We start from the raw sequence: 13,082 nt of genomic DNA, 5'->3' as shown, positions 1-13,082 counted from the left end.
CTGAACTAGACGCCTTTTTGAAACACGTCAATAGCGTGAGACCTTCCATCACTTTCACAATGGAGAAGGAAATCCACAATGAATTGCCATTCTTAGATGTTTTGGTGAAGAGGACCGACACTAAGTGGGAAACATCTGTATACTGAAAACCCACTCACACGGGACAGTATCTGAACTACGAATCTAACCACCATCAATCAACTAAAAGAGGAATCATCAAGACTCTATTGGACCGTGCTTTCGTGCTCTGTAGCACAAAAGAAGGTCTCGAGAAGGAACTAGACATCATCAAATTCAAATTTCAAATTCAAATTTTTTATTTGGTTCATAACAAAGCTACAGCTTTAGAACATGTCACAAAATACCATCAAATTAACATATGCCAAAAATAAAATATAAAATCTTCAGAAGATACAGTGCAATAAAAATAATTATACAGTACATACATACAATCGTGAAAGGCATCTTTGCTCTATGGTCCAGGGAGTGAATGGAAAAAGTCATTAATACCATACAGGAGATTTTCCGTAAGTAATGTCTTTAAATGTTTTTTGAATTTACTATAGTTCAGAGAACGTACTGTAAGAGGTAGGGCATTGTACATTTTAATATCAATAACCGGGTTTGAGGTAAAATCAAATTATCTTTATTTCTAGTATTGTGACTGTGTATATCGGACACAACAGAGTAACTATTAATGTTTTGTTTGACATATAGTAACTTTACAAAAATTATCAGAGAGTAAAGTGTCATTATTCTCAACGTTTTAAAGATTGGTTTGCAGGAGTCTTCAAAATTAGCTCCTATGATACATCTTACGGCCCTCTTCTGAATGACGAATATAGCATTTAAATGAAACTGAGCTACCGAGCTCCAGACAGACAAGCCATATCTAATAATGGATTCGAACAGTGCAGAATAAGTAGTTATTGCAGCGGATTGGTTGATAATCAAAAATAATCAAATAATCAAAAATGATCTTCAATGGAAAGGCTACTCCAAAGCGATGGTAGAAAAGATTTTGGCTAAAAGACAGCAGGAGCCTAGCAAGAAAGAGGAGGCGTCACAACCAGTGCTTGCACTTCCTTACATCAGAGGATTATCGGAGAGGATAAGCAGAATTGGTTCCAAGTACAACATCAGAACCTGTTACCAACGGTAACACTATCCGTAGCAGCCTCACGAAAACCAGGCCACCAAACGCGGACTGCGATTCCAAGAATTGCATTTACCAGATACTCTGTAAGTGCGGGAAATCCTATATCGTTGAAACTAAGAGGCCATTGAATGTTCGCATTGCCGAGCACAAGAAACACACACAGCGAGGGGAAACCAGCAAATCAGGAATAGCAGACCATGTTTGGATCCATCATCACAACATCGAGTGGTCCCAAGCTGAGATCTTACACAGAGAGGAACATTGGTTTAGGAGAAAATTCAAGAAGCCGCATACATGTTGTCCAACAACGTATTCAGTCAAGCCAGAGTAGAAATAGACAACATATGGACACCCATCATCAAGCGAAAAATGACCAACTCCCGCCAAACGGTCGTCTCCCTCTGAACCAGTGAAGCGAAAAAAAATGGAAAGCGGGGATAAGTGAAAGCACTCGAACGACCCATAAATAGTCATCTCTCGGAGGAATCAGTCCAGTCATCACCCGAAGACAATTGTGGATACTAACAATCGAAACGTCGTGAAGTAACTTGGCTTGGAGTCTCTTAACTTTTTTACTTTTTTATTTTTTGTTCACTAGTTCTATTTTTGCTTGTATTCTATTTCACTATTATTTCATTTCAGATTTTTTTGCTTAATATAATTATTTTTCAATTATTCATTTTTAATTCTTCCTTTTTAGTTCTTTCAGGGATTTCAAATTATTTTATATAATATCAGAGAATGGAAGTCCGAACTAATGAAATTCAGACAATAGAAGCATTGTTTTCATGGGTTTAACCACCATGGTATACAGCCAATACATCATGTGTGGTTTCAACCCCGAAGTCTTTCCATAGGTGCGTTTGGCCAGCATATGATATGATTAATATTCCGGAGAGGTGCATTGTGACATGCTCAGGGTTGCCCATTTCCTCTCATGCAGACCTACGACTTTTTAGGTACGTGTGGCAGATACCTAACGGAAAAACAAACAACCCACCCAGCTAATGCCGCACAGAGAGTTGAAGTAAAACCATCAGGCACCTGTGAAACGTCTTCGACTTGGATCATAAATAATGTTAGAAAGAAGACAGTTTTATTTGAGATTAGGATGTTGCCAAGAAGTTTGCGGTGAACATTTTGAACATCTACTTCGTTAACATCCATAGTTCTTTTTCGTATTCTACATTTCATTATGTTTTGCATTAACCACATAATTTTAATTAATTTATTTCTCTCTTAATTGTTGCAATAAATTCGAAAGTGATAACTATTTTGAATAGAGAATGAAGAGGCTTTTCAAACGATATATGACAAGCCTATAGTTCCCATTTAAAAAATTGGGGATTGCACCTGTCATTCGACGGGGGTTGAAGGTAGGGGTAGCATTTTTCCGTTGAAGTATGTCAAATTATAATTTAAATTTGACGTGTTTCGGGATTTTGTTAAAATATGTACTGTAACGGAAATAATGAATTTATTTCATTTGGCTTTTATACACTGTATAACATCTATAAGAGATATCTTGTGAATTATTGAAAATAAGTTCATAATGATTTGAAAATATAATATTTACCATTAACCTGATTCTCATATTTGACAGACTATAGTTTGAAATAAATCCAAAATGTGTATTTCCGAGAACTATTGATGCTTAAGCTAAAAAATACTAGAGAATTATTCATTCCAGAGATTTATTTAAAGAAGCAAGAAAAAGGGCTCCCTGTATTATATATATTGACGAAATTGACGCCGTAGGAAGAAAGCGAAGTGGACAAATGAGCCCTGAAGGGGCAAGTGGCGAAAGTGAGCAAACTTTGAACCAGTTATTAGTCGAGATGGATGGAATGGCAAGCAAAGAGAGTGTTATCATGCTAGCATCCACCAATAGAGCAGATATTTTAGATAAGGTGGGTGAATATTATACTCATTACCAAATAGAGATTAAGAAAGTTGTTAGGAAATGGTTCCAAAAACACTTGTTAGAAATAAAGTAGTTTCAATGGAAATTGAAGTATATTCTCGAGGATTAAGCTCATTTTATTTAGTGTGAAAAAATAACTCCTCCAAAAGTTAGTTGGTTAAATACCTTGGCAACTGAACAAATATTAAAAAAATAAGCAATTGATAAGAAACATTATTGAAATGTATCTCTATATTCATATTTTCTTTTGATACATTTAATGGTTTGCTTATAAAGTTCACTTTCAGTAGTTCGCAACATCTTTTCAAACACTTTCGAATATAGTATAAATAATCGGACCTTACCTACATTCTGCTATTGAAACCAAAGATCTAGGTGTGATCCTAGACTATAAATCACACATTTCCGCTGTAATTCAAAAATCTATGAAGATGCTTGGCTTTATAAAGAGAACCACCCGTGATTTCACCAACATCACTGCTATTGAATCTCTTTATTCTTTCCTAGTTAGATCTCATCTCGATTATTGTTCAACAATACATTATGTTACACAAAAAGTGAAACTAGAGGCCGTACAGCACAATTTCCTGCAATATATTGGCTTCAAGATGCGTGTATACTATGACTACTGCATTGGAATGCATTTTGAGCACACCTTCTCTTGAGGCTCGCAGAAAACATAGAGATTTGATACTTCTATTAAAAATTATCAACAGACTGAGTATCAGCCCCGAGCTTCTCTCCAAAATATCTTTACATGTCCCCAGACCTTCATCTAGACAGGTGCAAACGTTTTATATTACTTCTCACATATTCAATTATTCATACAATAGCTTCATTCTTTTGATTGAGAGAACTCTTTGATTGGCTAACAATTTAAATAACATTCAAACCTTTAATATATCAGTTTCCTGCTTTAAAAACCATATTCTTCACCTAGCCCTCTAATACTCTCTGCTTGTGTTGTATTGTGTCTAGTGTTACTTGCCTGTAACAATTATATTAGTTCATATTGTTATACATTTTAATTTTTTTTTAATAATCTACTTGGTATTTTACTTTGAAATTGTATTATTCTTATAATTTACTTTTAACCCACTGTATTGCATCAAGTACTACTGTACTACTTATATCTGAAATGGTCTTTCCCCTGTATATACATAAACAAATTTCTTCAATACTACTGAAAGTGAATCTTTGTACATGTTTGAAAGTCCCCAAAAAAATCCAGCAATATGAATTTTGGGGAATAAGGAGGCTGCCTAGAATTGGTATATCGTTTATCCAAACTATCCTAATTCATTTTTCAAAAAGTTTGCGGTGCTACTATTAAATTTTATTAAATTTTACATATTATACAATTCTGGATGTTAATGAAAATTATGTTATTCTATGTTGGGTTTTTACACCTGTATTCATAACTTGATTGTATGGACCTTCTAGGGTTTTCGACAACAACCTGATGGATTTCTATTTGGTTTTCTTCTGAATGTACACTTTTTAAATGCATTTTATTATAATTGTTTGCTATTCAAAATTGTACTGACCTTTGAATAGTGAATTTGTTCTTCTGGATGTCATTTGTTAAAAATACCTACAGCTTCACATTAGTTTATAACCCCTACCATAAATGAAATCTAATTCTGCCTTTTTCGGTAACATTACACTGAATGAAAATATTTTCATTTACAGACATTCAAAAAACATGAACTGTTCATAGAACTAATTTTATTCTTTTATTCAGAGTTTTTCCCCTATTAAATTCTGTTGAATACGTTGATGGTTACTTAAAAAAAATAATTTCACAGTAAATTTTACCAATATCTCATAAAAAACTTTATTCAAAAGTAATTTTGTTGTTGCTATTTTGAATGTGATTAAATGAGAATACTGAAAATAAATCGTATGGGAACAATAAAAGTTTTCAGAAAGTAATAAATATTTAAACGGGAGATATGGAAAAAATTCTCAATACTGAATAATTTTTCTGAATAGCATTTTGTTATATTTTTCATAGAAAAAGTCCTTTATTTCTGTCTGCAGCCATTCTTAGGACACCTTGTTTGCTTAACAAACTTGCACTATCTTTCAGCAATATAAGATTTCAAAATATAATTTGTTGCATAGCTAATAGACCATACTGTTTGTTTTTCTGAATTGAGAATAAATTGATTTGGAATTTTGTAAATGTATGTTTTTTTTTGTTTTATTTAATATATAAAAATATTAATCAGGGTAGACTAATTTATGATTTAAATTTGTAAAATAATTTTTTTTCAGCTATAATTTAGGTATTTGCCATTGTTTGTTAATTGTGAATTATTGAACTTTTTTGCTGGTGATACTCCAATGGCATATAGCGATGTGAACCTTGAAATGGATATATATAAAATGAGTAATACTCTAGCAAGTGACAACAATTATTTGAAAATAAATAAACAGAAGCTGAATGTATTGAAAACAAAAGCGATGATAATCACCACCAAATTTAAATTCATTCAAAATATACTCAAAAATTATTAACCTCAGCATTGATGATGATAGAATTGAAGTAGTGAATTCAACTAAATATCTGGGATTCCTGATGGATAACACTATATCGATTGATGAACATTTTGAGTATATTCATAAAAAAATTCAAAAAAATTATTCTTTTTCTCTATAAGTGCCAATAATCTTTCAACCGAGTCAAGTATCACAGTTTATAAGTCAATTATTTAGCCACACTTTGACTACTGTTCCTCTATCCTATATCTATTCAATCAGAATAAATCGTCTCAACTCCAAAAACTTCAGAATCGTGGTAGAGATACCACGTAGAGATACCCCTATTACTATTATGCTTAATGTTTTAAATTGGCAATCCATTTCCAAAAGACTATTATATTTCATAATGATTTTCGTATATAAAATATTGAACAATTTAGGACCATCTTATTTTGAACAGTACATTGTCTTTCACTCGAAATAATAATAATTTATATATAAACAGAACAAAAACCACCATGAATTCTTTGTTTTTCAAGGGTTTTGATCGATTCAACAAATTACCAAATGTAATTAAAAGTAGCCCTGAATCATTCCAATTTGTAACAAATATGTAGGTTAGGTTAGGTTAGGTCTGAAGTGAGTGGGTCTATTCGACCCTCCACCGCAACCCATAAGGGTTTATTGTGGCTCATACCTATTCACACTCGGCCGAACAAACCCAGCTTGTTAACGAAGCCGATTCGTTTGTAACGTAAGTGGTCTTTCGGGTCAGATGGTAAGAGTACGGCTCTGCCGAACTCTAAGAACCTAATTCGATCCCCAGCGGGGCAGGCACAAAGGATATGCTCTACTGTTTCATCATTTTCCAAACAGAGGCGATACACACTGTCTTCCAATAGTCCAAGTCTCTATGATGATTCAAATGACAGTGACCTGTAAGAAGGCCTGTTAGACATCGTAGTTCATCCCAACTGACGTCCAGCATCTGTTTGGTATCAAGTTTCGAAGGGTGAATAAACGCCTTGGAGTGAGCCAATCCTGGAAGATTCTGCCAGAAGTCCATAAATCTTCTTGCCATCCAGGTGTTCAAAGTTTGTTTGGCAAAGCCTAGAGTGATGCCAATGACAGGTTCTGGTCCAATGAAGAATATTTTCATTGACTTGTGTGTGAGGTTGGATTTATCCAACTGTGAACCAACAACTATCTGCTCTTAATATTCCTTCTCCTGGAGGATCCAGTCCTTCCTGCTCGGGAATAGTACTTTATAAGGCAGTTCATAGTTGACAGTTGGAGGCATAAAGTCAGAAGTTATTTCCCGAATGCTGTGACTTCCAGTGCCAATCAACAGTCTGTTGCACTCTGCATTAAATTGATTTGTGCAATTGACAATGTGCAAAAGTCTGTATGCAATCCATCTAGTCTCTCTCTCCAGAAAAATGTGGAGGGGAGGTGGATTTAGAAGGATCTCCATGGCCGCTGACGGTGTGGTACTGATGGGACCACTGATAGCCAGACAAGCGTCTCTGATTCAGAGAGCTTCGCTTGGGCCGTTTTCTGTAAAGCATTCGGCCACCAAGCAATTGCACCATAAGGGATCATTGGTCTAACAATCATCACATGGAGATAGTCTGGCTTTGTGTAAGACTTTTTCCAAGTTAGCGTTCCAGGTGAGTTTTTCATCAAGGATAATGCCAAGATATTTCACCTCCGTTCCAAATGGAATGACCTCACCATTGAGGGAAAGTGGCGTTAGATCGTCCAATTTTCCGACGTGCACCTTTGCCAGGATGACAAGGTCATCTGCATAAGCTTTTCTTCTGTCGAGGGCATCAAGCAAAGGTGTCCCTGAACCTAATGGCCTCGCCTTGAAGAATCGTAGTTGTGGTTCTGTTTAATAGCATGGCATAGATCCAGCCAGTTATGGTCGATTCTATACCCTTTCTAGCCAGAGACAATCCTGTAGATTTAGGTAGTGCATAGTCAAATGCTCCTCAAGAAATACAGCAATTGCAATCTCCTTAACAAATATGGAATTAATATGGAATCAACATATTGATACCTCATGTAATAAACTGAAGAAAAGCTGCTATTGTATTAGATTCATGTCAAATCATTGCAGCTCTAGTATACTCTCTAGTATACCTCTCAGTGATCACTCTTTTTCAGAAATTCGGTCTGTAACTGGTTTACCGAAACTTAGTTTACGCAGAGAACATATAGATATTATATTCCTTCATAAATTGCTTAATTTTAGAATTAATTGCTCAACTCTTCTAGCCCAAGTAAATCTTCATGTTTCCTCTAGAAAAACACGAAATAATCTAACCTTTGCAATAGATTGCCATAGGTGTAACTATGGAATGCATTCTCCTTTATCAAGAATAGTCATAAACGGGAATAATACAAAATTCGATCTCTTTCATATTTCCGAGGACATTCTTAGAAATAAGTTAAGATATACTTATTCTTAAATTGCTTGTATCTGTCATTTACTTTTATTCTCGCTTCATTTCGATTCTCTACTATAACTGTTTAACATTGTACCGTGCTAACTTCCATTCACACCTTCTATATGGCATTCTCAACTGGGGTATGAGTGCTTCTGTTAAAAGGATGTTTCTCCTCCAGAAATTTACAGTTAGAATAATAGCTAAGCTAGGGTATCGTGAGTCATGTAGGGATGCTTTTAAACACCTACAATCAACTAACCTGAGATCTTGAGCTTTAACACATTTGGTTAAATTGTTTACTTTCAATACTTGAGAAATTGTGTGTTAATTGTATTTTATAGTCTATAACTAGTTACATTAATATTTTTATATTTATATGTTACTTTTATTACTTATGGATGTTTATCACTGTTTGTGTTATTGTGTTGTCTATATTATTTGGACTGACTTTTATAAAAAGGTTATATGTAGTTATTTACATGTATATGTTTTTGCATTTACTTTTATAATTGACATTTTCTTTGTTTATTGTGCATTGATTTCTGTTAACTGTACTTTTCAACCAAAGAAATGAATATTATTATTATAGTATCCACAATCGTCTTCCATTAGACAATGGAAGTCCGAACTAATGAAATGTATAATTTTCCTGTTTCAAAAGATTATTATTTTTATATTTTTGTGTAGGCTTTGTTACGTCCTGGACGATTTGATAGACATATCCTGATAGATTACCCCGACTTAGTTGAACGAAAACAAATATTCGAACAGCATCTGAAAGGCATTGTTTTGGAGCATGCACCAGATACTTATTCGAAACGATTAGCTTATCTAACACCTGGATTCAGTGGAGCAGATATTGCAAATGTTTGTAATGAGGCTGCCCTGCATGCGGCACGGTTGAAAAAAGGAAAAGTTTTTCAAGACGATTTGGAGTATGCCGTGGAGAGGCTTGTGGGTAAGTATTTGATACAATCCTAATTGCACATGGAACAGGCTTCTTGAAATATTCAATGCATGAACTCTAATAACTTGAATTAAACAACTGCTTCCATAAGAGTCAAGTAACAAAGGCAGTCAATTTATTGTAATTTTAATTTTGTTTTTTTGGTAATTTTAACTGTCAAATGATATGTATTTAAAGTTTTGATAAAAGCTGCTTTTGTACTTGTTTCTTATACACTTGGTATGTGTTTGTGCTTTCATGCTTTCTTTAAGAAGGTCAAAGGTGTGGCCAACGTGTTGAAGAAACTTTGGAGATCATAACCTGGTAACATAGGAAATGCTGCTGTATGAGGTAAGCGGTCACTGCTCAATGGGTGTATTGCTCAACTAGGTGGACAGTGGTCAGAACTCTTCTATTTTCTTATAGTACGTATCAGCTTTTCCAATTTGTTCTGCATGGTAAAAATATCTCAATTCTGTCCTGCATGTGATTTATGACAAGTGCCTCTCTTTTTTTTTGTTACTGATTAATTCAACTTAATGTATCAGTTGGGTAATATTTAATTTCATCATTTATTACCTCACCTGCTGTATTGAAAGGTAAAAGCCTAGTTTCTTTAATTCAACAAAAATATATTTTGGTCACCTTCTGCAGTGGAGTGCGTACAATGCACACAATTTTTCATACAGTGCATTTTGTTTAATGGCCCACCTTTTATTTTCTGAACGGGTCAACTCAAAAAATTGAAATTTGGGATAATGAAATTAATGCATGAATACTTTATTTTGAAGTGAAATTGACAAATGAAACTTTCAAGATGGCGACTGGGCGCCATCTGGGAAAAAAATTAAATGGAAAGGGGGGTTTTGTGACACATCTTTTTGAAGCTCCTAACAAATGCTTTACAACCCTAGAATATAATGTCAATATCTTCAACTACTAGGAAATGGCGAAACTTTTAATAATTGCAGTTCAGGTCAGTTCAGAACATGCTCGAAATGGTTGCCTTGAACTTCTTGACATATGAACAGCCTATCCGATATTTCAAGCCCAACATTTTCGATCACAGTAACGTCAATATCTCTACAAATATTTATTATTCTCTGCCGTATATCCAATATTGAAGCAGGTTCAGTTTAGTATACCTTTTGCTTCAAATAGCCCTATAAAAAACGTCCAAAGGTGTAAAAATCTGGCTAGCGGGCAGGCCATTCTGTAGGACCTCCACGGCCAATCCAACGACCGAGAAAAGTAGTATCCAAATAGTTTCTTACTTGTCTGGAGTAATGTGGTAGTGTTCCATCTTGTTGGAATGCAATATCCATATCGAATTCATTAGGATTCGCTTCGACAATATCAGTGATGAGAGGGTCAACAGTAGTTTCCAGCATATTCAAATACAGTTCCCCTATTAAATTTTGATCAATAAATAGAGGTACTACAATATGGTTTCCCAATATTCCTGTCCAAACGTTAAATTTTTCTGGATATTGGGTATGTGTTTCTCTGAAAACGTGAGGGTTGGTGTCACTCCAATATCGGCAAGTTTGTCTGTGAACATTTCCGTTTAAAAACAATACATTCGTCACTAAAACAAATATTGTGGGGATAGGTAAGATGCCTTGCAATGGTTTCCGTCATGATTTCGCAGAATTCTGTTCTTCGATCAGGGTCTTCAGTTAATTGGTGTACCATTTTAATTTTGTATGTATGATGCCTATTTCTATTCAAAAGTCTCCACACAGTAGGAGGAGACACCTCACAAACATCGCAACGGAATAATGGGACTGTTCAGAATTTACTACCACCTCACCAATTATTTGCACTTGCTGTTCTTCCAGAATTGACGGATGACCTGGGGGCTTTTTGTTATGTACAACCGGTAGTTGTGAATTTGGATACAAGTGCTCTAAAATATTTTCTACAGATAGGACGATTCGGAAAACGTTCATTGAAAATCCTTTCCGTCTCGTGAAAGTTTCGCGTCGCACCGTGAATAAAAATCGCTTAAATTTTTTCTTCCAATTGACGGGAATTGACCATTTCAGAGATTGTTCATGAGTATTCATGCATTAATTTCATTATCCCCAATTTCAATTTTTTGAGTTGACCTGTTCAAAAAATAAAAGGGGGGGGCATTGAAGAAATGCACTGTATATCAGTGCAAAGTGAAACTAAGTTACAAATCAGTGAATCATGTGAGAAGTGGCATTTATGTTTCTGTTTTATCCGATTCGATCTTATAGGTATATTTAACTAGTGATGCAAAAAGACCTTCATAAACGAATCTGTTTTTACAATAATAAAAATAGTGGCTGGAAAAATAATAGATCAGTAGATGGTATGGGATTTTTAAAAGATTACTAGCTGACCCGGCACACGTTGTTTTGCCACAAAAATTATTTCTATCGGAACAATAACCCTTACAAATAATATTAATCCCTCAATGCTATAGTGTGTATAACATTTTTCGTTAGTCCACAATCAGCTAACACAAAAAAATGAAACGTTTTCCCACTCCAGAGCATGCCACGTATAATTGTCCTTGTGAAAAATATGGTGTTCTCAAATCCAAGACACAAACGGTTATTGCAAATGCCAATCTAATTAGAAATTGCACATGAATTGGCACATCTGTATGTACAATAGGGATTCGCGGTATTAATATATTTTCACCTTGGGAATTGCCATTTAAAATGCTGGCTTTGACAACATTTTTAGTTATTTCTTTTATAACTAATCACCTGCAGTGGCACAGCTATAGTGGATTCAAATCAAATCGATCTTGTTTACTGACCGGTTTTCAAATTAGCTTACCAACATTGTTAGAGATAAACAAAATTCAGGCACTCAAGTGAGTTAAGTACGTCTGTAACTTATTTATCTATCTATCTATCTAGTAGTAGTAGTATCATCTGCAAAAATGTGATTTTTAACAAGATGTTCAGTTTTGTTCTGTCATTAATATACAATACAAAAAGTAATGGTCTGAAAAATGAACCTTGTGGCACTCCATATTCAGTTTTTCCTATATTGGATTCAGAGTCATGGCAGTTTTTTAATGCACCTTTTAAGCATTATTTCTAACCCTACTATTATTTCTGGTTTTCATTAGTTTTTTAGCTAATTTGAACTATGAAGGAAATATAAATTATTCCCAATTCACTAGGAATCGAAAATACACATGGTGTTCCTTAATAACATACCAATATTCGATATTACTAGAGTTTTATCCCAACAACAAACCGTTATTTTTAACACCTTGACACGCGTTTCGATCACCAAGTGATCATCTTCAGGGGAAGATTGAACTGACTACAATTTTCCTCTGAAAAGAATAAACGTGAGCCTAATCTTCCTCCTGGCTCCAATCAATTTTAGAAAACTGTTTTTTTTTAACTGTTTGTGAACAAATTATCTTAGAGATCCTGATTTTTTTGACTTATGAATCTTTTTTCTAGGTGGCACCGAAAAACGTAATCATGCTATGTCTCCCCAGGAAAAACGGGTGGTTGCTTACCATGAATCTGGTCATGCCTTAGTTGGTTGGATGTTGGAACACACAGATGCTTTGTTAAAAGTTACCATCGTTCCGAGAACAAGCCTTGCCTTGGGTTTTGCCCAGTATATACCTAGGGATCAAAAATTATACACCAAGGAAGAGGTATTTAAATTCATTTATATCCAGATTTTTAAAAAATGAAAAGGTTTTTTTATGTCTCAAAGCACCATAAACTGTGAGGCTATTTGTTAAATAAATCTCTAAGAAATTAGTCCTGTCAATTTAGACCTGAAAACAGTAATGAAATAACTAAAATTGCGACAGAGCTACATTTTGATGAAGACCTTCATTTTACCATAAAAAATAAAAATTTGAAAGTCCCAATCTGTCCCATGAGCGCTTCGGTGTCAAAGATCAAAATTTCAGATTTTTTGAGTTTTTCTCTAAAACCGTGAGTTTTATCAAAAAAATAACTCAGACCAAAGTTGTAGATCTCAAAATTCTCTACAGAAATGGTCCCCATGATTTTTTCTGTAAGTATCACCGTTCATGAGATATCGCAATTGTAAAAGTCACGTTCTGTGTAATATGCACACGTTTCCACACCACCT

At 34.6% G+C, this 13,082-nt stretch overlaps 1 protein-coding gene across 1 annotated transcript in view; it reads left to right on the top strand.

Annotated features, from left to right (window-relative positions):
- Positions 1-13,082, top strand: part of LOC111514569 (mitochondrial inner membrane m-AAA protease component paraplegin) — a 45,814-nt gene that overhangs the window by 18,415 nt on the left and 14,317 nt on the right. The window contains exons 6-8 of the mRNA XM_074186708.1: positions 2,850-3,069; positions 8,711-8,981; positions 12,431-12,633. Of these exons, the coding sequence (XP_074042809.1) occupies positions 2,850-3,069; positions 8,711-8,981; positions 12,431-12,633 (694 nt within the window). The remainder of the gene's footprint in view (positions 1-2,849; positions 3,070-8,710; positions 8,982-12,430; positions 12,634-13,082) is intronic.

This window comes from Leptinotarsa decemlineata, unplaced genomic scaffold (genome assembly GCF_025532065.1).
Source record: "Leptinotarsa decemlineata unplaced genomic scaffold, Ldec_3_MD MMD2_P_RNA_scaffold_4, whole genome shotgun sequence".
In the NCBI taxonomy this organism is placed as follows: domain Eukaryota; kingdom Metazoa; phylum Arthropoda; class Insecta; order Coleoptera; family Chrysomelidae; genus Leptinotarsa; species Leptinotarsa decemlineata.
This window is presented reverse-complemented; position numbering and strand designations above follow the sequence as displayed.